General features: G+C 58.8%; 1 protein-coding gene and 1 long non-coding RNA gene across 6 annotated transcripts in view; one reads left to right on the forward strand and one right to left on the reverse strand.

Annotated features, from left to right (window-relative positions):
• The window catches only part of SEPTIN9 (septin 9), a 151836-nt gene that overhangs the window by 100564 nt on the left and 25611 nt on the right, over positions 1-25661 (forward strand). The window contains exon 1 of one of the 5 annotated variants that reach the window (XM_045888373.3): positions 16287-16500. The exons of 3 other annotated variants lie outside the window; for them this stretch is intronic. In XM_045888373.3, the coding sequence (XP_045744329.2) occupies positions 16287-16500 (214 nt within the window). Of the gene's footprint in view, positions 1-16286; positions 16501-17204; positions 17340-25661 lie in introns of those variants that run through there. One more of the 5 variants, XM_045888372.3, reaches the window with a different exon arrangement.
• On the reverse strand, positions 13168-17339 carry LOC129046228 (uncharacterized). The gene is made up of 3 exons (XR_008507134.2): positions 17201-17339; positions 14749-16478; positions 13168-14646 (listed from the first exon to the last, which is right to left on the reverse strand). It is a non-coding gene; the product is annotated as an uncharacterized LOC129046228 (long non-coding RNA).

Genomic DNA, 25661 nt, shown 5'->3' on the forward strand with positions numbered 1-25661 from the left:
CTGCTTTCCGCCACATACGAGAGTGCCCCGTCCTGGGGGGATTTTCCTCATTCTGCCCGTGTCTGGCCTTGTAAAGACTGGGCCCACTTGCTGTAGGAGGGCATGGCAAGTCAAAGGACCATCTTGAGGCCGGGGGAACTTGGAAACAGGCTGGGGAGCTTTCAGCACAGGGGGGACCCTGGCTGGGGGTGGCAGACCAGTGCTGGGCCCCCTTGGATGCTTCCTCTTTTTATTCCGTGGGATTATCTGTGAGTGGTGTGGGCGGGAGTGTGGCCACAGTGCTGGTCTGCACGGCCTTCCTGGCAGCACGACCTTGGCCAAGGTACTTGGTTCCCATCTGTAAAATGGGCTTATAGAAACACTCACTTAGGAGACCTCAGTGAGAAACAGATGTGTCCGTCCAAGCAGAGGGCTTCGAGTAGCTCTGCCATCGTGGTCCGTGATGTCTGGCTGTGTTCCGTCCTCGTCCCTGTTGCCCACCTCCATTGTCCACTCTCAGGCTCTCATTCATTCATCCATTCATTCACCTTTTGAGGGGCCAGGCATGGAGCTGAGGACTGGGGGTCGATCCTGGGGTTTCCGAGAACATGAGGATTGCAGGGACTGGCTCCGGCTGCCCCGCCACCCCCTCCTCAGCGGAACGGGGCCAGCTCCGACCCCCTCTCGCTGTGTGACCTGGGACAAGTTGCTGAGCCCCTCTGTCCCCCGTTTCCTAATCTGTTAAAGGAGGAGAGCCACAGGAAGGCTCCAGTCGGGTTGCTGTGAGGACCCGAGGGGGATGCGTGTGAAGCTCTGGGAACGGTGCCTGCAATGCATAAGCTCTTACTCAGTCTTTGCTCTTCTCATAGTTGCTGTCCTGAGAATATTCTTGGATCTCGGGACACTGACGACCGTAGATGGAATGCTTTTTCTGGGAGCCATCAAGGAGGGACTGTAGCGGCTGCAGGAACAGTGACTGGGAGTCCCTGCCCAGAGCACAGTCACTGTTCTGCAGGGGGAGGTGGGCTGCCCTGGAGTCCCTCTCCCAGACACTTGTGGGGTGGGTGGGGTGGGTGGGGGTAGTCTGACGCTGGGGATCTTGATTCTCCAAGTTTACATGGTCCCTGCTCTGATGTGGAGGGTCCTCCCTCCCTCACCTCGTGGGCCCACTGTGTTCTCAGCTGTGCCAGCAGAGTGCTTTTGGGGCCGTGTAACAGAAACCCCAACGCAGAATGGCCGGAGAATGTACTTTAGCATGAAGTGGGAAGTCCAGAAACCGGGCAGCTCTGGGATGCTCCAGAGGATGCTCCGTTCAGCTGTCCTCGGGCGTGGTGTTGCTCTCGGCTGGTCCGGCTGGTCTGGGCGGTCACAGATGCTGCAGCCTTCAGAGGAAGGAGAGCCCCCTCCTGTGAGCCCTGCCACCCGCTAGCAGCTGGGGACCGGCTGTGCCCCTCTGTGCACTCCCTCGTGTCCCCTTCATCCCGCAGCTTTGCCTCCCAGCCCCTGGCCTTCGGCTAAGATTCCGTGGCTCCTGCCCTGTAGCAAAGGGCTGAACAGAGAGGAGGGCGAGCCCCTGAACCAAATTAGGGTTGGCTGGGAAAGGGGGAGTTGAATGAGAGACCCTCCTTTAGCAGAGGGAGCAGGGAAGAGTCTTGACTCTGGTTGGTGTCCGCGTAGAGTCGGGGCACCTCAGGGCCACCCCTTCCCAACCAGGCAAGCAGGGCAGTTGGTATGAGCCAGTGAGGCAGGACCCGGTTCTGCCAGCCCAGGGGGACCTTGCTGCGGGCCCCACCCCCCGGTCCACGCTGGACAAACAGCAGCTGTGGCCCGAGGCACTGACCGGGCTGGCTTTCTTGGGGCCGGAGAGGGTTGGCTGAGCTGGAGCCTGACCTCCAAGCCGGATCCAGCTGTCCCGGGGACCGGCTGTAGATACAAACGCTGGGGGAAAATCTGCAAGGGGGGTCGGGGGGGCCCGGCTGCTCCTCTGCAGGTTTGGCTGGGAGTGCACCCTGCTCTTTCCTGGTCCCCCTCCCACCCTTCATGTTCTGCGTTGGTAGGTTTCCTTTCCTGCCCCCTCCCTCCGGCTCTCCACTCACTCTCGGCACAGCGCGTATGGTACTAATTAAGTCCTTCCGCCCGCAGCTCAGTGGACGAGAGCAGAGCTTGTGTGGGGCCTCCCCCGACCCCGGGTTGGGGGGCTCCCTCCCCATCTTCTGGCCTTCAGAAACCAGACATTTTGCCTGTGCGTGTAGGTTTTGGTGCAGTAGAACACCGAATCGATGCTGTTCTGTGTCTGAGTTTCTCACTTTTCCACTTGGGGAAGGCCCCTCAGCTTGGGGTTCCCAGGCCAAGTCCCCAGCACTTGCTGGGGCAGGCAGGGCTCCTTCCGCCTCTCCGGGCAGCTCCTCTTTGGTTCCCTAGAACAGGGCCACACAGTGGGGTTGCGAGACCAGCTCAGGCTTCGGCACCAGCTGCAGCCTGTGCGGGCTGCGTGGCTGGGGCCCTGCCCTTCCCCTGCCTGGGAGCGGTGTGCGGGTGGGGGTGCGGGCAGCCCCAGGCAGTGCGGGGGTACTGGAAGCACCGGAAGCAGCACCCGAAGCCCCGCGAAGCCCCTGGTTCCTTGAAGCCTTGAGTCTGGGGTACTCCTGGACTCCCCCACCCCAGCCTGGACGGTTGGTGTTCTCTCTTGCACACGAAGCTAAGGCTTGTTTGGAGGAGGGAGGAAGAAGCATGGTTTTGAAGAAGACAGATGAGTGTTCACCTTTCTCAAATGCGGACGGAGGGTGGTGGCCTGGGGCCTCTGGGGCTACTAATTCAGGGGATGGATGGTCGCTGGGAACAAAGGCTGAGCTCCAGCATCTCAGCTGCTGTCACCAGAAGAGAGAGAAGTAAGGAGGGTAGCACCGTCTGTCAACTGGGGCCTCGAGCTGCCAAGGCCCCCAAAGATCGTGATATGGTGTTGGTGTCCATTCATGGTAACCAGGGCTTCCTGTGGACTCTGCATGGCCTTAGGGCGCTTTACCTGGTCTATCTCCTTTAATCTGATCAACCACACTGGGAAGTCATCCCATTTCACAGATGAGGAACTCAAGGCACAGAGAGGTTAGGTAACGTGCCCAAGGCCACACAGCTGGTGAGTGTGACAGAGAGAAGGTTTGAATTCAAGAAGCCTGACTCCAGAGCCCCTGTCCCTAACCAGTGACATAGCTCCTTGGACCTCTGACTTAGCTCTCTCTTGTTTTGGTGGAGAACCTGAGGCCAAGAGAGGGGCAGTGACTCGGCCGGGGTCACACAGCAGGCTCGTGGCAGACCTGGAATCCTGTCTCCCAGGCCACCGAACAGGGCCTGTCCAGAGGTGGGATGGCCCGTCCTTGGAGTGGGGCTGGAGGTGCCAGGGGTCACCAGTCAGTGCAGCCCAGTCTCCCATACGTCACTCCGGAAAGAGGTCAGTCCAAGATGGGGCGTTGGAGGGACACAGACACCCTTTGGGCTGATGACCACAGTTACTCGCCGTTGTTGGGTCTCGCCTCCCTTCCCCGCCTTCGGTCAGCGGCTTGCCTTCAGCACAGGTGTGTGTGCGTGTGATGAGCCGTGGGAGTTTGCGGGGGAGCAGCGCTGCAGGTATCTGCATACGTTGGCATTGGAGCCCTGCCTTTGCGTAATTGGTGGGGCAGGAACCTTTTCGGGGCTCCCCATCTCCCTGCAGAACCCGCGCGCGGCTTACCCCGGGCAGGGGCGAGAGCCTGGAGGCCTGGCCGCAGGAAAGCGAGCACTGTACCAGCCGATGGGGTGTTCTCTCAGCCTCGACTGTGCGTGTTTTTGTGCACGAGGGTGCGGGGACCGGCCGGCGGGGCCTCTGCTGTGCGTCCCTGGTTCCCAGCGTGGTGGGAGGGGGCGGGGGCCTGCAGGAAGTTGGTGGGCAGGAAAGAGTTAATGATCGCTCCTGCTGCAGCTTTTCCCAGGGAAAGAGGCCTCTTCAGAGGAAGGGGTGGGTGGGGGATGCAGTGAGAACAGGCACCCCAGCCACCCTGCATATTTAAATTCCACCGACTTCTGCAGGCCGGCTGTTCAGAGCGCGCCCAGAAGGTGGAGGGAGAGCTTCCAATAAGCAGAGGATGGAATGAATGTGGGATTCATTACTGGAATTTGGCAATGCAAGGAGCCTCACTTTCTCCCCTGAGAGGGGACGGGGGCGGGGAGGCCCTGGGCCAGAGCCATGGTGGGGGGGGGCGCTGTCGGGCAAGAGCCCCTGCCCATCCCCCGCAGCTGAGCCCCCACCCCGGGGGGGCCCCCCGTTTCCCTGTGCCGGGCTCGCCCTTCCCCTGAGAACCTCGGGCTGGAGTCACGTGCCCGGCTGGCCTCTGCTGGAGAGAGTGGCCTGGCCTCGTTGGCCCCTGCCACCTACGGCCTCCTGTTTTGCTGCCCTGGCCTCTCTCATGGAGGCTGGGGCGGGCGTGGGCAGAAGCCGCTTCCCGGCCGCCGCCCTGGTCCTGGAAGCCGCTGAAATGTGCTGACGCCCCCACAGGGTGGGCTGACCGGCCGGGCTCCCGGGAGGACACCAGGGAGAAGGCCAGGGTGCCACCATGTGAGACAGAGCCTAAAGAATGTCCCCAAGTGTCTCTTAGGCAGGGGCTGCCACTGGGTTCCAGAATCGCCCTCCGCGGGTGCGATTCGTGGAATCCTGTGGCCCCACTCCCTACAGAAGAGGAAGTCAGAGGGGCCCAGAGAAGCAGAATGTTGTAAGATGACAAATTTGTGTTGTAGGTCACTAAGTTTGTGGCAGTTTGTTATAGCAGCGATGGAAAGCTGATACAGTCAGGAAGTGGTGATCTCCTTCTGGAAAAATTCTGGGGGAATTCTCTGTGTGTCCCGAGCCCTGGAAGACGCTGGGCTCCCCCAGCCTCTGCCTGCTCCGGAGTCCGCAGGAAGGCTCCCCCAGGCAGGGCAGGAAAGAGTCCAGTCGAGAAGCTGACTCCCCTTTTCACAAGTGAAGGCAAGGGTGTGAGCCGGCCCGCCTGCCTCATTCTTGTGGCTTTTTTTTTTTTTTTTTCTGAGAATTCTGTAGCTGAAAGAGACTCTGGGGTTCATCTGCCTGGTTTGCAAGTGAGGAAAGGGAGGCCCAGGGAAGTTCAGTGCCAGGGTCAGGGGCACGCAGGGAGTTCAAGCCAGATTTTCAGCTCGTCCCCTCAAGCACTTTCTTCCATGGTGGACGGTTAGTGGACTTCAGGGAGCAAACTGGATGGGCCCGGGGGAGCTGGGAGAACAACCCCTGCAGTCTCTGCTCCCTTCCCCGCAGCCCCCAGGTGACCCGAGGCCTGCATCGGCCGCTTGTCTTGGCCCTGTAGCCCTGGGAGCCCCAGGGACCAGAGCATGCCCCTGGCTTGAGGGCTGGGGCCTGGCTGAAAGTGGGGACGGGCCAGATGCCCTGCATGGGCATGGGGGGCTTCTCTGCAGACTGCTGCTGCCCCCTACCTCCTGCAGGGGCCTCCAGGCTGCCCAGGGCTCCCAGAGACCTTGGTGAGTGGGTTTTCTACCCCCGCCTTTACCCATCGGCACCCCAAGGCCAGCAGCTTGCAAGAGTTAGGCTCTTCCTTATGGCCATGAAACCATCACTTTCTGAGCTGAGTGGGGACCCGGTGAGCAAATCCCTGTGATCATCCTATCCTGGGGTCTGGGAAAAACAGCTGGGAATGACACTTTAGGACAGTGGGGACCTCCGGCCTCCTGACTTACCCCTCGGCCTCTCCTGACATGTGCGTGCAGATGCCCCTGCCTGGGAATCCTGCTCTCTCTCAGGGCTTGGGCCTCTTTTAGCATTCATTGGGAACAGCCTTGATGGACTGTTCTCAGGTGCCAGGGGCCCTTGCTAAGTGTTGCCAGATCCTCCGCCTGGCTTCTGTCTACCACCGCATTTTAGCTCTGTGTCTCCTCCCTGCCGAGACCTGAGCTGCCAGGGTCCTCTCACCCGGAACAGAGCCTGCGCTTCGGACACCATGCAGACGCACCACACGAAGAGACGGAAGGAATGAAGTGTCCTGTACCCCGTTTCTAACTTGTATATCGTGGTCAGTGTTCACGGCATATTACATTTTTGATGTACTTTTTAAAAACTTTATTTTGAAATAGTCTTAGACTCACAAGACATTGCAAAAGTCACAGGAGAGAGTTCCTGTGCCCTTTACCCAGCACAGCATCCTCCCCCATGACATGTTACAGGATTTGGTTCGTTATCAAAGCCAGGAAATGACGGTGGTCCAGTATGAACTCAGCTGCAGACCTCACTAAGCTTCACCAGCTTTACGGCGCTTTGTTGTTTTGGCATTTGGTTCCACGAACTTTTATCACGTACATGGATTCATGTACTCCCCGCCGTAGTCGGGGGACAGAAATGTTCCATCCCCCCAAAGAATTTTGCCTGGTTTTGAACTTACCTAATGTACTAGACAGCATACTTTTATTTTTTTAATTTATTTTGCCTTCTTTCATTGATTATTGTGTATTTATATCTTTTTCTTTTTTTAATGTCCTTTTTTTTTTTTTTAAAGATTTTATTTATTTATTTGAGAGAGAATGAGAGAGAGCACATGAGAGGGGGGAGGGTCAGAGGGAGAAGCTGAGCAGGGAGCCCGATGCGGGACTCGATCCCGGGACTCCAGGAGCATGACCTGAGCCGAAGGCAGTCATTTAACCAACTGAGCCACCCAGGCGCCCTTTTAAATGTACTTTTAAAAGAGAAATTCCCCAGGAGATCCTGTGGGTGCACCATTAGGGTTTTAAAGCACAGATGCTCACAGCCTGTCTGTTCACCAACAGTTTCTGCTTATTCCTGTTTTCACTTCCCGCTCAGAGCGCCATGCATCTTAAGGCTGGCAGATGCCTGCTTGCTGCAGGCTGGTCCCGGCCCCTCGCCAGCGCTGGTGCCGGGAAGAGGTGGGCAGGCGTCGCTCTGGAGCACTTGCTTGGGTGTAGGCACGGCGCTGGTCTGTGCACGGTCTGCCTCTTCTTTCCTTCTCGTTCTCCGCTCCCGGGGAGGGGAGAGCCCCTTCCCCCTTTTGGCATATGGGAAAATGCTTCCAAGAGGTTTAGAAATTTGCCCAGAGTCCCTCAGCTGCTAAGTGGTGGGGGATGGAATGCGAAGTGGGGTGGTTGCCTGAGACCACAGGCTCCTCCGGGCAGGGAGGGTCTGGCACTAGGGTTGCTGGGGCTTATGGAGTGAGCCGGGGAGGGTCAGCGTCCCCTCTCTGAATAAACAGCTGGAGATGATGTTCCGGCAGCTTCACAGCCTCGAGTTTCCTGAGCTCCTGGTTCTGCCAGGAGAGAGGGAAGAGCAGGGCCGGCTCGGGCCCAGTTCAGACGAGCTTCTCCATTGATGCGGATGGTGGTTTCATCTGCACAGTGTCTGTGCTAAAGGGATGAGGGGCTTCAGGGGCCCCCCAGTAAAAATGGGTCTGGGGCTGAGAGAAGCCTCATGTCAGATAGCCTGAGCAGCCGGCAGACCTCAGGCCTGAGACCAAGGCCTCTGCCCCGGAGGAAAAAACAAGGTTTCCTTTGGCTGGGGTGTTTTCTGCCAGGTCACAAAAACAGGCCCAGAGTCGCTGGCTCCCCGCTCCTGGTTAGGAGCTTCGTTAGGAGCTTCGTGTGGTTTTTGAAGGCCTTTGGGGTTGTAAGTTTATTATCATCCTGCCCAGAACCCCATCAGGGAGGGCAGAAAGTTTGAGCAGGCTCCTTGCAAGCAGCTGATTAGCAGATGGGTTTGTTGCCTTGGTTTGCAGGTGAGTAAACTGAGGCTCAGGGAGGTTATTATGCCTTTAGCCAGTTAGTGACAGAAAAGCTCACGCCCTGTTATTCCCCGGGGCCTCCGATTTAGTTTTTTTTTTTTTAAAGATTTATTCATTTATTTGAGAGAGCAAGAATGAGAGAGAGAGAGAGTGTACATGAGAGGGGGGAGGGTCAGAGGGAGAAGCAGACTCCCCGCCGAGCAGGGAGCCCGATGTGGGACTCGATCCCGGGACTCCAGGATCATGACCCGAGCCGAAGGCAGTCGCTCAACCAACTGAGCCACCCAGGCGCCCTCCGATTTAGTTTTTAATAAAGCTGCACTGTCCCGGACAGTGAACACCTGCGTGTCTCTGTCCAGCCTGAGCAACCTCATTAACCAGCCCTGTTTCCTTCCTCCCACCAGACGCGCCCGCATCCTGTGCTCACGCTCATCCTTCCCACGTGGGCCTTAGAACTTTTGCTGTGTTGCTGTGTTTCTCTCAGTCGTGCATGGTGTTGTTTTGCACGTTGCATAACTGGGGCATATTATGGATAAGCATCCTTTTGTATCTTTTTATGTTTGGAAATTGAGGTCATCTGCCCTTGTGTCTGTAGTTCTGGTCTGTGCGTTTTCACTGCCAAAGGGTCATCGGTGGGTGGATATACCAGGGTTTTCTGTTCTCTCCTTGATGGACACTGGGTTGTTTTCAGTTTTTGCCTTTATACACAATGCTGCCGGATATGTTCTTGTGTTCTCTGTTCACTTTGGAATTTGGATTTAAAAAGATTATTCCAAGATCTGTGGCGGCCTCGGGTAAGCCGTCCTACCTGTGGGGCTCATGATCTCTGCTCCCACCCCAGCTTGTGTCCAGAGGGTCTGGACCAATCTGATGTCTGGTCTGGAACCAGAGCAGAGTGCTAACAGGCTGAGAAGTCTAAACCAGTGTTTCCCAAACTCTGTTCTCTCTGGGACCATTAATAGGTATTAAAGAGGCAAAGTGGTTCCCCCATCCAACAAGTTTAAGAAATAAAGAGTTTAAGCTTAAAAAAAGAACTCTGTAGAATATAATATTTAATATGCTGATAAATACTTGTGAACATCAAAAGAGGGACTGTGGAGGGTAGCAGTTGATGGATATATCTGTGGAAACCTTTCAGGATGGGAGCATCCTACAGGACAAATTTTCCTGCTTTCAGAAACGGGTCTAAATTGTTGGCTGTGGGTGGGGAAAGGGTGCATCTGCAGTGAAGAGAGGGGCGGTTTTTGTTTTTGTTTTGTGGGTGCTGGCAAGGAAAAAACTTTTCCTCTATCCTCTTAGGTTCAGGACTTGGGGGTCTGTAAATTAAACTGGTAGGAGCCCCCCCTCCAAATTAAACTGTCAAGAGCCATAGTAGTGAGAGAAAAGACAGCTTTAATCATATACATATGGGAGTTTACAGAAAAATGTGACTCAAAGGGGCAGTTAGAACTTGAAGCTTATATGGTATCACGGGAGGGGGAGAAGAGCACTTACTGGAAAACAAATGACGTTTTGGAAAGATAAGTGGCCCTTAGGAGAATAGATGGGAGGTAGATAGTTTTGTGAGTGTCTGTTTAGGTGTGGTGTGAAGACTTCTCATCTGTGATAAAGTCAGTCTTGCCTGGTTGCCCAGAGCAGGGGATTGATGACAATGGAGTCCTTCTGGGAAGTTCTGCTTTTAGACAGATAAGAGATTTCAGGAGCTCAAATGGCTTCTCAAAATCACTTTTATGCCACAGTGATGTACTCTGGACCCCTTCCTAGGTCTCCTTTTTTCTTGTTCTTTTCCAAGTCCCAGCCAGGCAGTGGGCAGCGGGCAGCCTGGAGACACTTAATGAAAAGCTTGAGCCTTGCCCATTGAATGGCCTTTTCTGGACAGTTGAAGGAGCTTTTTTTTTTTTTCCCCCAAAGATTTCTATTTATTTGACAGAGAGAGACACAGCAAGAGAGGGAACACAAGCAGGGGGGAGCGAGAGAGGGAGAAGCAGGCCTCCCGCGGAGCAGAGAGCCCGATGCGGGGCCCGATCCCAGGACCCTGGGACCACGACCTGAGCTGAAGGCAGACGCTTAACGACTGAGCCACCCAGGCGCGCCTTGAAGGAGCTTTTGATCCCCGACCCCCCAGCACCCCACTCATCCCATGCGTTCCTCTTGGGTACATTTGGCTCAGAATGCTCTTGCCGTAGATCCCGGGATCTCATCAGATCCCAGACGTGTGTATGTATCTATCAGTCCCACACGGTGTTTTTTTTTTTAAGATTTTATTTGAGAGAGAGAGAGAGAGCACAAGCCAGGGGAGGGGCAGAGGGAGAGGGAGAAGGAGAAGCAGGCTCCCTGTGGGGTCAGATCCCAGGACCCTGAGCCAAAGGCAGACTCTTCATCGACTGAGCCACCCAGGCGCCCCCACAAGGTGCTTTTCAACCCGGAATGTAATACACGGTAGAGTTCCCTAAGAAGTTTTTAAAAAATACGAACCCCTGGATTAGTGAAATCGGAATGGCCAGGGTGGGGCCCAGGCCTCTGTATTTCTTGGGAGTTCCCCAGTAGAATAGTAATGTGCTGCTAGGATTGAGAACCTGTTTCCAGAAGCCAGACACTGGGCTGTCAGAGCCTTGGGCCCCCCTCTAACTACCAAGTCCTGTGTTGTCTGACTCAGAATCCCACCATCTTAGCTGCTGGGCTTTTGGTTTTGGTCCTTGTTTCGGTGAAGCGAGGGCGAGGCCTCCGCACCGCACCTAAAGCCAACCTGGAGCGCCCCCACCTGGCGGTCCTCCCTCCTGACACCCCGGAGAGAGCACGCAGGAGACACCTCGGTGTTTATCAAACAGTCTTTGAAATCCGTGCAGGGTTCGGGGGTTGTTCTATGGCTGGGTGTCAGCGGGGAGCTCGCAGCCCCGGGGCTCGCGGGTTCCCGAGGGAGGGTGGGGTGGGTGGGGTGGGTGTGGTTGGAAGTGTGCCCGGGGCCTCTCTGATCCTCCTGAGTGGCCATCACGCCCGCGGGAGAACAGAGCTGGCTGCCGAGGAGGAGCACGATTTTCTAAAGTTAAGATATCATCACATAATTTCTAAGACACCCTGTTGACATGATAGCTCTTGAACAGGAGAAAGAAATGTGTATTAAGGTGCCCTGAAGGGGAAGAGGCAACCTGACAGTGGAGGTGGGAGGCCCACACTTCTTAGAAAGGAGGAAATGGGGCCTTCCTGCCTCGGTGCTCCACAAACCCGTATCTGCTGCCTAGGAGACCAGGAGGGGGTGAGTAAGTCCCTCTGGCAAGTGCTCCAGATCAGGGTGTGACTCCGGAAACACAGAAGGGTGGTCATGTTTGAGGGAGGGCGTCTGGAGGGCTCCCTGGAGGCGGTGACTTTTAACAGGGGTGGGGATTTTAGGGGTTTGGGAGACTGCAAGCCCTGGAGAAGACAGTGTGCTTTGAGAGGTGGCTGAGCTGGGCAGGCTGTCTCTGGGGTGACTCTGGGGACAGAGAGGAGACCCCCGTGTGCTGTGGGACAAGGAGAGGATAGTGCCCCGAGCAGCGCCTTTCCAGAAGGAGGGGCGGTTCATCTGTGTCACGTGGTGGCCCAGGCCAGCCTGGTGGAGCTGGATGTTGGCGCTGAGCGTTTTCTCAAGAGAGCGGTTTTAATAGTGAGATGGGCAGACGCCAGACAGCAGAGGTTAAGACGCGAGCACGTGGTGGGAAGATAGAACCACAGTGCAGACCAACTGTTAAGAGGTGGAGAGAACATCAACGGTTGGAGGACGTCGCTGGGCCCAAGGAGGGGGCTTGTTTTTGAGATTAGGAGCAGCCTGACTGTTGTCCTCGGTCAAGTTGCAAAGGAACCCGAGGAAAGATGTCAACCAGATATGACTGAACCACCAGCCCGCTAAGCATTGCTCTGTGGCAAGAGACTTTGCAGGTCCCCGCCCCCCAGGCTTGCCTGAACCCTCACTCTGGGGCCGTTGGGAGTCCCCCTAGGGACAGCAGGGCCGTGTGCGGGCTCCCCCCCCGGGGGGTGCGTGGCTGCACCTGCTGGCTGCCCACATTAGCGGTGCCCCACACTGCTGACCCGCCAGCCTTCCTCTGCCCTGTGTGCAGGCCAGCCCAGCGACCCGCCTGCAGAGCAAAGGGAAGGGTGTTTTTTCTTGGCCTTTGATGGCAAGTATCTGCTGCATCCCATGGGAGTTTGCCCAGGGTGGGTTGGAAAAGAGGTCGTGGGAGGGCTGAGTGTCGTGTTTACAACCAGGCTTCGGGCTTGGTAGGAGAAAGTGGGGGGCCTGGGCACTGGGGCGTGCGTGCCTGAATGTGTGTGAGAGGGGGAGGGGAGGGAGGATGCCATGTGACCACTTCCTTTCCCTTCTGCTGCTGCTGTGGGCCAGAGGGTGGGTCCTGGGCATCACGTGGGCGTCCCCGCATGGCGGGGTGGGTGACACCACCAGACTGTGCTTTTCTCCCAACTGGCCCATTTGGAGGTGGGAGCCTGCCCCAGCTGCCCCCCTGCAGCTTTCAGAGTAGGACCCTGCTGGAGGACAGCTGACCAGGGCTGCCACCTCCCTGATGACCATTCTGGTGGGGGTCCCCCAGGAAGGGCAGTGGGTGCTGCTCACAAGCAGGTGGAAATGGCCCACGGCAGGCCTCCTTGTCAGGCAGGGACACCATAGCACCCTCTCCCCTTCCCCACACGGCAGCTTCGTGTCCAGCGAAGGGGCCAGAGTTTCCCAGAAGTGACAGCCTTGGAAAATCCGACCTAGACCCCCCTCCAAAGGGCTGGGAGGGATCCTGTTCCTGCTTCTGGGCTGCCTTGGCCTGGAGCAAGTTTCCTTCTAGCTCTGAGTGTTTCTTTCCACATTTGTAGGAGGAAGCTCCTACCTTACTCCGGGTCAGGTCAGGATTGCAGGGCTGTGTAAGGGTCCTGGGGCCGCTGTGGCAGAGTAGCACAAATTACCGTAGCCTCACGCAACAGAAAAGCCTACTTTCCTACAGTTCTAGAAGCCCTGGGTCTGGGGTCAGGGTCACTGGGGTATGGCAAGGTGTGGGCAGGGCTGGTTCCTCCCGGAGGCCCCAAGGGAGAATCTGTCCTTGTGCCTCCTCCAGCTTCTGGTGGCTGCCGGTGGTCCTTGGCTTGTGGCCACGGCACCCCAGTCCCTGCCCCCATCGTCATGTGGTCACCTTCTCTGTAGTCTTCAACTTTCCCACAGGACACCTGTGACGAGATAGGGACCCCGGACATCGCAGGATGGTCTCTGCATCTCGAGTTCCTCCTGCCGTATCAGGGGACCTTCCCAGGCTCCAGGCAGGGGGTGTTGCTCCATCTCCCCCAGCACGCTTTGTCTTGGGGCCCTTGTGGTCTCCAGGTAGGAAACAACACAACAAACCAGCTCAAGAGAAAAAAGGATGCATTAGACTCTTTTTCTTATAAATATATTTTTTATGGTATCAAGTACCCAGAACATGAAATTTACCGTTAATAGCACTTAGCACATTCACAGGGTTGGGCAACATTACCATGATCTAGTTCCAGAACATTCCCATCCCCTCAAAAGGAAACCCTATGTCTACTAAGCGGTCAGTTCTCACCCCCCCTCCCACCCCGGTCTTGGCAACCCCCAATCTGCTTTCTGTCTTTATAGACTCTTTTCTAATCAGTGTGGCTGTGTGTGACTTTGAAGTCAGTAAACAGAGGCAGGACGAGCTGGTTATTGGAAGGACGTAAGGCGCAAGGAAGTCGACGTGTGGAATGCCTGGGCTCAGAAAGGGCAGGGTTTGCAAGAGCTCAGCCAGCCCATGCTCTCTTCTCCCTTGCTCCTTTCTTGGGGTCTCCGCCTGCGCTTCCCCCCTACTCTGCCCTCTCTCCCTTTGCAAATGGCCCCAGACAACTTCCCAGCCCTCAAGCTTCTACATGACCTCAAGCTTCTGGACCCTCGATCAGAAAAGGCTCCTTGGTCTGGGCTGCTGGGGGTGAGGGGGGCAGAACTCCAGCGGCCCAGCTCATCACCTGTTTGAGCCAGGCGTGAGGTCGGGCCGCTGGTCAGCCTGTGGTTGGCTGCCTTCGAGTCAGGAGTTCGCCCCGGCCTGAGCACCTGTGAACCAGATAGGATAGAGAACCCCAGAAACGGGTGGTGGTCTCACTGATGCTTAGCACAAATCTAGCAAAGTAACTTCTCTGGAGAAGTTCTGCTCTTTCTGATAGTAGAATCTGGGAGAAATGTCCCCAGCACATCCCAGAAGGGGGATGCTGTGATGTAGGGATCAGTGGCCTCAGCCATATAGGAGATGCTCCTGTGGGTTCCATGGAGCTGTATCCTGTAGCACCCCAACTGTGGCTGTGCATCCACCGCTGAGAACGAAGCATAGCGCTGAAACATTGTGGTCTGAATAAACAGCTCGCCAAGGACCTGGTGTACCCCCAGGGTGCAGTCGGGAACACCTGGACAGCTGTGCCCAGCATGGCAGCCACGGCAGCCAGCGATCGCTTAAAACGTGCTGCGACCAGCGGTGCCCGGCGGGCTCCCTTGGAAGAGCGTGCGACCCTTGATTTCGGGGTCGTGAGTTCGAGCCCCACAGGGGGTGCAGAAATTACTTAAATAAATAAAACCTTAAAAACGAGAAAAAAAGAAACGTGCCTAGTCCAAATCGGGAGGTGCCGTGAATGTACGATGCACACTGAATTTCAAAGACTTAGTACAGAAAGAAAAAAGAACGTAAAATATCTAAAGAGTTTCAGGGCGCCGTCGATGAAGTGTCTGCCTTCGGCTCAGGTCGTGATCCCGGGGTCCTGGGATCGAGCCCCCGTGTTGGGCTCCCTGCTCGGCGGGAAGTCCGCTTCTCCCTCTCCCTCTGCTGCTCCCCCTGCTTATGCTCTGTCTGTCTCTCTCTCTTTCTCCCTAAAATAGATTCTTTTAAAAAAAATTAAAAATAAAAAAAACAAGTTTTTATACGGATGACATGTTGAGTTGATAATATTTTGGCTGTATTAAGTAAAATATATTAAATGTCACCTGTTTCTTCTTATAAATGTGGCCACTGGAAACTTGAAAATGTGTGCTTCTGGTGCCTTGGGCCTTCTGTTTCTGCTGCGGGATTCGGTGGGCGGCTGTGAGGGCTTCAGGCTCTTCCTCTAGATGCTGTGTGTGCTGAGCGGTCGAGAACTTTGAGCAGGCCCCAGAGTGGGGGAAGGGCTTCTGCGTTGGAAAAGCGCCCCCCCGGGCTGGGGGTCTTGTCAGGCGCAGGGAGTCCCTCTCCTGTGCCCTTGGAGACCCCCATCCGGAGGGCGGTGAGCAGGGAACGTGTGGAAAGCACCCAGGCCACCTCCAGGGCCAGCGGCCTGCAGGGGTGTAGGGGGAGGAGGAAGGTAGCGCAGGGAGTGGCCTCGGGGAGCTGGCGGTTGCCCACGTGGTGCCCAGGAAGGGGTGGTGGGCCCTGGGGGACAAGGCTAGGTGAGAGGCAGGGAAGGAGGTTCCAAGGGGAGCGCTGGGAAGGAAGGGCCCTGTCCACAGGACAGGTGTAGAGTGGAGATGGCATCTCCAAGGTTCCGTGTCAGCCTTGACACCCGGCATGGCAGGAGTCCCTCCTGGTGTCGTTTGGTGATGGTTGCTGGAGCTGTCCTTCAGGGCCCAGCGACAAGGGCCCAGCAGGTTGGGCAGGGGGTGGCTGGAGGGGCGCGGCCCTCCCTATTCCCTGTCCTAGGAAACCACCTTCTTGGAGGAAAGAGAAGCGTCAATTTTGAGTGGCCAGTCTTCCTCCTTCCGGACGTCATGTCCGTCATGTCTTGTCTTAGTTCTTGCGACTAGAGGTGATCATGTCCATTTCACAGGTGGGGAAGGTCAGGTCCCACAGGGTTGGGTAATGAGCCAAGGCTGATTTGAATGAGGGGGGCCTTGATTCTAGGGTGTGTCTCTGAGGCCCTCACTGTCCTCCCTCCCACTGGGATGGGAACAAGGACTCTGGACGCCCAGTCCCTCCCCTGACGCTCCCTGTGTTTGGCCCGGGGGCCCAGAGACCCACGGCAGCGCCTCTACACTCTGTGCAGGGTGGGGAAGGGAGCAGGAGGGCAGCCCCCTGACCATTATGGCAAACTGGGAGACTTGGGAGGCCGCGGGGAGGAAATTGGCCTCTGGAGTGCGGAGTGGCCAGGTTGGCCCCGCCAGTGGCTGCTACTAGGGAGAGCTGGCTTCTGAGGAACTGGAAGGTGGACCAACTGGACGTGGTCAGTCTGCCAGTGTGGCCAGTGGGGTGGGTGCTTGGGGCCTCACCCACCAGCCATGTGGGGGGGGTGTGGGCATGGGGAAGGAGAGCATGCCTCGGAGCGGGGCCTGGGCCAGAGCCACTCCTCCAGGGAGTGGGAGGACGGATGGCCCTAGGACGGCCTGCTCAGGTGTCACTCAGGGCTCCTTTGCACTTGAACTTCCTCGCTCCCGGCCTCTGCAAATTCCCAAAACCAGCGGGAGCTCTCTCCTAGTCGGGAGTAGGCCTGGGGCTGCCTTGGCCACGCCTGTGCCTGGGAGTGACTCATCAGGGTCAGAGGTCGTGGCACAGGATGGGTCTGGCAGATCCCAGCGCCCAGGCCCAGCCCCAAACAGCGTGGCTCCCAAGCTCCTCCCTCTGGGGACCACCTAGCCCATCCCCCTCAGGGTCCCAGCGCTTCACCGGGGTCTGCAGGGAGGGTGACTCATCGCCCGGGGCCCTGAGGGCTGTAGGAGCGGCCGCCCGAATCGGAGTCCTTAGGCTCCTGGAAGAAGAAGGAGCTCAGGGTGAGCTGGCACCACCCCCACCTCCCTAGCCCTCACCCCAGTCCCCCTTCTGCTGCTTCTCCCTTGGGGGTGTTTCCGCCACAGTAGCCTTAGGCAGTGGACGGCACACAGGGCTGGCTGCGCTCCGGCCCCCGACGCCCGGACTCCGGGACAACCCCGGCTTTGGTTCTTCACGGCTTTCCTGGGGAGGTCTGCCGACCCGGGGGGCGGCCTGCCCGCTGGGCTGGGCGTGTCATCTGAGCTGGCCGGGGTCAGGGCCCATTTGGGGCTCACCTGGCAGAGGGGGGAGTGCTGGGCGGGGCGGCAGGGGGAGAGGGCGCCCCCGGGCAGCGCCAGATTCCCGGCACCAGCCTGCACTCCCGTCCCGCCTCACCCAGGCAGGAGGACAGTCTGGGGGGAGGGGACTGGAGGCTTTGCTGGCGCACTGACTTCTGGCCAGGGCAGTTGGACCGGGCGTCCGGGTGAGAGCCTCCTTCCCTCTCTGCTTCCCGGAGCTCTTTCCCGGGGCCCGGGGCGCTTTCCTTTTGGGGGTGACTCTGAAGCCGGCTGGGGAGCTTGGCGCTTCTCATGCCCGGGATGCACCCTGCACACCCCGGTTGGTTTCAGGCCTTCAGCCGGGCGCCCCTGGTCTCCTCCGCGGCCTCCCCTCCACTCCCCTCGCCCTGCCCCCGAGCCTCCGTTCTCAGGCGGTCCCTCCTACCTCTGCCCGCGCTCTGGGAGGCTCCTTGTTCCGCGGCCACAAAGCCCCTTTGATCCTCTGCTCGGCTCGGAGCCATGTGACCTGGTGGGCGGGCCGCGCTCTCTGCCGGCGGCCGGCTCAGCCCGACTCAGCTGCTGGGGTGAGTCCTCCGCTCCCTTTGTTCCTTGCAGCCTCGCACCGGTGGCGGGGGCCCTCAGGTGGTGCGGCCGCCCGGTGGCCCTCCGAGGGCGCGGCGGCGGGGCGGGAACGGCGCCTCCCCGGGGCGACCCCCTGGGCCCGGCCCCCCCTGCCGGCAGGACAGCCCCGGGTCCCCGGGAGAGGGGCGGCGGGAGCTCGGTCTCCACGCGGGGCCCAGATTTTCGGCCGTGGAGCAGAAGAAAAGGGCTTTGTGCGGCCACAGCGATCTCTTTGTAAATATTTGGCCAGCTAGGCTGAGTGGTTAGGTCCTCCTGGGCGGGGAGTTTCTTGGAGCCTGTTTCCCTTTCGCAAGGGGCTTCCCTGACTTCTAGGAGGCCGGGCGGGGGCGGGGGGGACTCGGATTGGCCGCCGTGTGTCTTAAAACCGTTCCGCACCGATTGTCAGCCGTTGGGCCCGGCGGCCCAGAGGCCGGGCCGGAGATGGGGTTCAGCAGACGCTAGAAATGCGGGATCCGACATGCTATTGTGCGCCAGGGAGTCGGCTGCAGCTCGTCTCTGGGTTCCGGGGAGCTGTGGGGAGGTGCGGCTTGTTCCCGGAGCGGGCAGGGGCCGGAATGCGTGCGCCGTGCCGGACGAGTGGGACGGTCCACTGCTCCGGGTCAAGGAGCAGGGGCGAGGAAGCAGCTCCATGGGGACCTGCCATCGAAAGGGCCTTCCAGCTGAGGCTCTGGGAAACCCCCCAGACTCAAATCCCACGGCCGGCCCAGCGCGTGCGCCAATGCTGGGAGGGCTGAGGGGCTTCAGAGCCAATGCCATTTGCTCCTGAAACTTCATCCCACATGCCCCCACCCGCCCAGGATCCCTCCATCCTGGTCCCCCTCCGTTTCCTCTCTGCCAGGAAATCTGCCGGGCTTTTGTCAGAGGTTTGGGGGAGCATCTCTCCTCACCCAAGAGCAGTTTGAAACTCCTTTCCTGGAGAAAAATGTGCCGTCCAGTCCGTGGGTTTCTGGCTGTAGGGACAGCACCCCAGTAGGAATTTGGTTTGGATCCGTCATGGAAAATCCTGTTCGGGGACAAGGGAGAAAAAGCCCCCATTGTCGTATAATCCCTTCGATTCCCTTACAATTTACATGTGGGTTTCCCATTTCATTCATGTTGATTTGCCTCCATGGGTGTTTACATAAATGTCATTTCTCTTTGGCTGGCTCCCCGTGGCAACCCAGGGGGCCCCTTTTCAGGAAATAGGAAGAAGAATGAGTTTGTTTAACCATTTGGGGCCGGAGGGCCAGTGTCTCCTTGAGACCTCTTTGATAGGGTAGGGTTCTTGCTTCTCTCCTTTGGGTCACCTTTGGGCTAAGGTGTGACTGCGGAAGGAGACCTCTTCCGTGGCTGACCCCTCCCAGGCATCCCCCCCACGGTCCCCGATCATTTCCGTGTTGTGCCCCCTGCAACACTATTGTGTCCACTGGTGTGTGTGTGTGTGTATTTCCACCAGACTGTTCCATGTGCCTGGCACAGCGTCAGGGATGACGGCCAGGTCGCCGGTGTGTGGGGAGGGGCCTGCTCTGTGTGGGGCACTTTGGGCTCCAGGACCCAGGAGATGGCACCCTTCTTGATGGGAAGGAGGCAGTCACAAGGCCCCAGCCACCCAAGCCAAAGACAGGCCTGGTTGGGGCCCGTGGGGTCATTCCCTGAGTGCCTGGCCCACTGCCCCAAGCCTGGAGCACGGGGTTCACAGGGGCTTTCACCCCAGAAGCCCTGTATCCGCTTGGGCGACCAGAGTCTTTGGGCTGACTTCCCTCCCCCCCCTTCCCCACCTCCCTGGCCACAGACCCTCCCCACTTCCTGTTATGTCACTGCCTGAGCTGCCCTTGTCATTCTCAGATAGGACAGAAGCATTCCCTAGGGGCATTCACAGAGGGGAAGACCCCATCCTTAAGAGAGCGCCCCCAGCAGCCTCCAGCCGTGCCCAGCTTCCTGTGTTGTCAGAGATCTCCGTGCTTTCTTAGGAAGCTGTTGGTTGACTGGCCGAGCTTCCATTATCCCATGCCCCCTGCGCCACGAACTCTTGGGCCGGCTTTTCCGTACCACCCGAGGGTTCTGGGTGCCCTCCTACTCTTCTTGGCCAAGTGCACAGGAAGAATGACTTTATTTCAGGGCCCGTGATCTCGGGGGAGCCCTCCCTGCTCCCTACTCCCCACAGCCGGGCTCTTGGGGAAGATGGTTCCAGCACAAATCACAGCCCTTGGCCGACACTCCATTCCCAGACTTCTGCCTTCCATTGACAAGCTTTGATTTGTTTATTGAGCGTCAGCCTGGTTCCTTGGACAGGTAGGGGCCTGTTCTCAGGAGCTCGGTAGAGTCTTACGAGGCCTGCCCAGGACCGCTCCTGAGGGTGGTGGGCCGTGCAGTTACCTGCGTAGGCGAGCCTGATCTTGGAGGAGCAGGCGGGAAGGCAGGGGAGGCCCACGACTAATTATAGGCCCTCCAGCCCGCCCACCTCCCAGTGGGCTCATTGGGAGCCTTGTTCCACGGTTGGTGGAGGGGTGGGTGGCAATATCTCGCCCGTTGTGGCTCGGCCCTGGGCCGTGGGTACGGGAGTGGGGTCCAGGTGCTCCCCTCATCTCTTTCTCTGTGACCACCTCTGGGAAGCACCGGGCCTCCAGGCCTGAGGGGCAGAAGAACAGGCCTGCGAGGCCCAGGGGTTCCAAGTTCTGATTCTGACTTTGTGCAGGGGTCTGAGCTGCCACTTGCCGTCTGGGCGGGCCATTCCCACAGTCAGAGCAGAGTTACTGCTCAGCCCTTGGGAGCTGGTTTCTGCGAGGAGGGCCTGGGCCTTGGTTAGGGGGCAGCAGCCTCGCGCAGAGGGTCTGCAAGGTGAGGGCGAACCTGTCAGCTCGCTCCCCTCGTCCTGGCTGTTCCAACCTCGATTGAGTTTTCAACGTTTTGGTTTGGGTTCAGTAGCTGGATCATGGCAGAAGCACCTCCAAATTTCTTGTCCCTCTCCTGAAGCTGGGGGTGAGGGGACAGCCTCTGAGATGTTGGCTCCTGAGCACCCAAGGCTGTACTTGGAACCCCAGCTCTGGGTTGGGGGGAGTCACCGACACTGACCCCCACTTGGCCTTGGGGAAGGAGGCTCTCTCGTGCTGCTGTGGAGCTCCTTGCTGTGCCCCCAGAGGCCTGCCAGCCCCGGCCCTGTCCTGTGAGTGCCAGGCACCGAATGCCTGGTCATCTGGATGGTCATCGGAAGAGTGCCCTTGCTTCTGTCCCTGGTGGAATGTGCACAGACCTCCCCCTGCTTCCCAGGCCCAGTTCTAGGTGCCTGTCACCAGGCCTCCGACAGCAGATAAGATTTTCCTAGCCCAGAGCAGGATGGTGAATTCACCCTCCTGCGTGGAGGACCCCCGCCCCCCAAATCGGGTGGGGAAGTTTGTGTCCTGTCTTTCGCTAGACTGTGGACTTGGTAGAGATGGCGTTTCATCGATCTCGGTCTCCGGGTCCCGGACCTCACAGGAGCTTGCTCAATTCATGTTTGAATGAATGCACTCTGGTCAGCGTGGTGTGTGACTCCAGCTTTTCATCTTCTGTCCAAATACACTGTGGTTTCTGTACAACTAGCTCGAGAGCCTTAACGAGAGCAGCCGTGGGTCCTGCTGTCTTTAACGCAGGCTCTTCTTGGAGTGTTTTCTTCAGGATCTGAATGCATTCTCCCCGGGGCAGGGGACTGGACCAGATGACCCTGGCCCTGCTCCGTGCCCCGGTTCTGGAGAAGTAGGGGACCAAGGAAAGGATCCATGCCGCCCCCCCATCGCTGGCTGTCCACTGTGGGCCCCAAAGACTAAAGCTAGCGACAGCGGCCCCACTGAGTCGGAGGGGAATGGCTGCTGGTTGTGGCTGGAGGGCCACAGGTGGGCAGCTTGGCGGAGCAGTGGAGGGAGGTGGCACATCCGTGGCGGGGCCTCGTGTCCTGCCAGGAATTCTCTGCCTCTTGGCCTCACTCACCTGCGCTGGCCTAGCCCTGCGGACAACGACCACGGAGTGGAGGGAGGCTGTGGTCGTTTTGCAGACCACACGCTCTGCTGATGCAGGGCTGGTACCCACCGCTCCGGAGCATGGCTGTCGGTCTGCTGGGGCCGGTCCTTGTGGCCGGCGCCGTCCTGCTGACCACAGTCTGCTCTGGGCCTGGTGCCCGGGGCCCTCAGTCTTCATCTTGGGGAGTTTAAGTAACGAGGCTGCCTGGTTCCCTACCTGGAAACTGAGGCAAAACAGTGAAGTCATCCCCAAAGTGTTTTTAGGTGGGTGAGAAAGTTTCTTCCAAGACAATAAGTAAGGTCACTTAATAGGAATGAGTTTATTACAGAAGAAATGAGCTTTAAGCTGACCCCTGGAACCACCCCGCCCCAAGGCTGGTTTGCTCTGAATGCAGGCGCCTCCTCCCGGCCCTCCTGCAGCCTCTTCTCCCCAGAGCCCACCCGGTTCCCCCCAACCAAGGCCCAGGCCCTCCTCGCAGAAACCATGCCATCTCCTCTGCGGGAGGGGGCCGTGCAGCCGAACGGTGACCAGCGAGGACTGTGCGGGCGCCTCCCGGTCAGTCTTCCTGCACACCAGGGATGTTACAGCTCATGTCACAAACCCATTCTCCCCACCTCGTAGGCAGACGTCAGGGCGCAGGCCTGGGAAGCAGGTCGCTCGGCCCCATGGGTTCAGCGACTTGCCTGCTGAGGCCAAATTGTGGCAGTGGAGCCGGGACCCCCTTCCCATGCGTCCCCTACTCAGGTTTAGTGTGAGTCCCTCCTAGCCCCCCGCTTAGGGCCCCAGTGGGCTAAGGACCCTTGGAGGCCAGATCCAAGAGAACGCAGCCCCTCGGATGAGGCCTGCTGTTCCAGCGAAGGAGGCGGTGACTCCAGGTGGGAGGCGGGAAGTTGGGGAACAGTGGGGAGCCCGGTTTGGCTGTAGCAGACGAGGGGAGAGTAGGATGGAGTGAGGTGGCCGGAAGACCCTCGTCTTTGGCGGAGACGGGGGCTAACTGGGTGTCCACCTCTGCTAACTAGGCGTAGGCCGGCCCCCTAAGGACCGGGTCAGTGTTTCCTGAGGCTCCTGACCGCCCCCCTCATGTGCTCGGTCATTCTGCTCACTCGCTGGGAGATGGCCTGGCTGCCCGCTCCCCAAATTCAGTGAGGGGATGGATGTTCCAAGGAGGCAGTTTCCCACGTGGGGGCAGTGACCTGCCCAGCGCCCTGTGCACCTCTGGATGACCCTGTGGCCTTACACACGTGATTCGCCCCCTCTGAGCCACCGTCCGGCGTCCAGAAGGCGTGATAGCAGTTACCGTTTTATGTGGTCGGCATGAGGATGAATGGACACAAAACAGAGAATGTGTGGGCCTGGACACGGAAATGCATGCTAGCCTGCAGCTGCTACTGTCATGAGTTCTAACCACGTGGCAGCCCTGGGCCGAGCAGGGTAGGGAACACATGAGGCGGGCCTTCCAGGAGCTTCCAATCCAGTTAGGTGGTAGGTGCACACCAGCCCTAAGATGAGATGCCCTAGGACCCACGGGTGTCCCCAGGAAGGCAGCTCGTTTATGGCGGGGACTCAGCAAAGGCTTCAGGGCCCAGGAGTGTTGGGGTGCTCCCCCTGGGCTCCCTGGAATTTCCCCCAAGACACAGAGGAGAGCAGCTGAGGATCGGGGCAGCCAGAGAAGCAGGACAGGGGGGCAGAGGAGGGGCTCGGTGGCGTGGGGCCAGCCCCCTGTTCTGCTCCTCAGGCCGCCCGCCGCCGTGAGCGCCCTCCACACAGCACCGCTCCGCAGATGCCTGCTTCCTGCTCGCCTGGCCCAGGTTCCTCAGCTGACCTTTGCCATCCTTCCAAAGGTCTTGGCTGCCGCCCCAGCCTCCTCCAGGGCTCATAGTGGAACCGGAGCGCCTGGTCTGTCTCCCCGAGGCTCCTGGGACCTTGCGTGGGCGCCAATAGCTACCTCTGTTTTTGTCACTTCCTTATACACTCACCCAGCAGCGCGTCTTGGACACCACTCAACAGTAAGGTGCAGAAATACTTCTGGGCCTGAGACCCAGGCCTGGCCTGCTAGACCTCACGCTGCCGGCTCCTGGGGTGCAGCTGGGGCCGGGCCCGTCGTGGGCCGGGGGAGGATGAGCCAGGGGCTTCTGTCTGCACCTCACTTTCTGCCTCTGGTGCAAGAGCAGAAACTCCCGTCTGCTGCTAGTTCACGGGGCTGTGGGGGAGACTGAGTCAGGGCTGGGAGGGTGGTTCTCGGAGGGTGCCAGGGTTTGCTGGGTGGGTTGGGGGTGAGGGAAGCCCCTCCATGTCTGCTGCTCTGGGCTGCCTCCTCACTGCGGGGCTCTCCAAGGACAGCTGGGGAGTAAAGAGCTAATTAACACCACGGGGCACTGGGAGACTCAGTACTAAAGTTAGAATTAAACCTTGAGCCACCGGAGGCCCCTCTTCCTCTGGGGTCTGTGCCGCCCTATACAAGTGGGGCTTCGGTGAATTCCCTCTCTCTGACTTGTTTTCACGGAGGCTCCTCCAGCAGCATCCTTAGGGTTTGAGATGGGGGACGGAGAAGCCTGGGGCTTCTAACAGATTTGGGGTGGGTGCCGCCAGAGATGGCTGAGGAAATCCGGGGACCGCCCCCAGCAGCTGCTGGCTCCTGCCGTCACTTCCTCCACCCAACCCGGCCCGCGGCAGGCAGAAGACTGAGCACCTGCCGTGTGTGTGTGTGTGTGTGTGTGTGTGTGTCTCTCTCTCTCTCTCTCTCTCTCTCTCTCTCTCTCTGGGGGGGAGGGGGGTTTCTGGGTCCTGGTTCTGGTACCGGTGGTCCCACGTCTGGGAGGGGATGCTGAGTGGATTTTCCCTTGTCCCTCCTGCACAGAGACCTGGGATGAGCCGAGTGCACCCTCTGTGGTTGCCGATTGCTGCATGCTTTTTCCCACTGTCCCCTCCCTTCAGGGTGAGGCTTAGGGCCTCCTTCTGTATTAAAGGGGCCCGCTCCTAGTCCACTCTGACTTGCAGGCTCCAGCCTGGGCCACTGAGGGCCCTTTTTTGTGAGATTAACGGTGAGTCCTCATGAGCACAGCTGGTGCAAGCAGCAGAGAGGGCGAGTAGGAAGTCACGGGGCGAGGAGCCCGCCGGCCCCCCACTCCCTGGGCCTCAGAGCTGGAGCAGTGCTGGGAGCTGGCTGTGGACGCGGACCCGGTCCCCACTGTCGTTTACTGGGGAGCCCTCACGGGTCACCCGTTACGTTGTTGTTAACAGCTTTGTTGAGATAGCATTCACACACCGTGAAGTTCACTCTTGCAAAGTGTACAATTCAGCGGTTTTTAATGCATTTGCAAACTCATGCAGTTATCAGCACTAATTCCAGAACATTCTTGTCACCTCAGAAGAGACTCTGTACCCATTAGCAGCCACAGGCTCCTCAGCTCCCTGCCCGTGGCCCCGGGCAACACCGATCTGCATTTGGTCTCCGTGCATTCGCCTGTTCTGGACATTCTCCTTAAGTGGAGTCCCATGCATCTGGCTCACGCGGTGCGATGTCTTCAAGTTTCGCGCTGTGGCAGGTGCCAAAGTTTCGTTCCTTTTCGTGGCTGGATAGTACTCCACGCGATGGCCACATTGCGTTCTGTTTATGCGGGACGCGCCTGTGTTTTCACTATCGTGAATCATGCCGCCGTGCACATGGGTGCCCGGGTCTTGGGGTGGACGTGTGTTTTCATTTCTCTTGGGGACCTGCCTGTCGCCTGGTATGTAGTTGGTTCGCCAGCACTGGGTGGGGGTGTGCTGTGCGTCCTGCCTGGCCCCCAGCCCCCGTGTCTTTCTTGCGTTTTCCCCTGTGACATGTCTTGAATCCGTGTCTGGACAGTTCTCCAGGGGTGCAGGGCCGGCTCAGTGGGGTATGGTGACTGGGCCTGTGGGTGGGCTTGGGGGTCGGTGAGGGGGCACAGAGGAGCCATTCGGGTCTGCAGCTGAGCACTGGCGCTGGCTTCTGGCTCCCTTCGCCTGCAGGGGGCCCAGAACTAGGCAGGAGGCGCAAATGGAAGGTCTGCGTGTCCTCCCTCCCGGGGCCATAGGGAAGCTGCAGCCGCGCTCCTGGGGGGGGGGGGGGGGAGGAGGAAGTGGGTGGAGGGGAGTGGCTGGGCTGTGTGTACCCCCCCGCCCAGGAAGCGGGGGGAACGGACTGGGGTGTGGGAGCGGCCTTTCTTTTTCCTGAGAGAACGCGCTCCCCCTGCCCCCACCCGCCGTGGCCCCAGGGAGACACTTCCTTCCCGGGAGGGTGGGAAGTGCAGGGCGCTGCCTCTGGGATCCCG

Source organism: Mirounga angustirostris, unplaced genomic scaffold (genome assembly GCF_029215605.1).
Source record: "Mirounga angustirostris isolate CCGP_5_RB_7025 unplaced genomic scaffold, mMirAng1.0.hap1 SCAF_17, whole genome shotgun sequence".
Taxonomy (NCBI): domain Eukaryota; kingdom Metazoa; phylum Chordata; class Mammalia; order Carnivora; family Phocidae; genus Mirounga; species Mirounga angustirostris.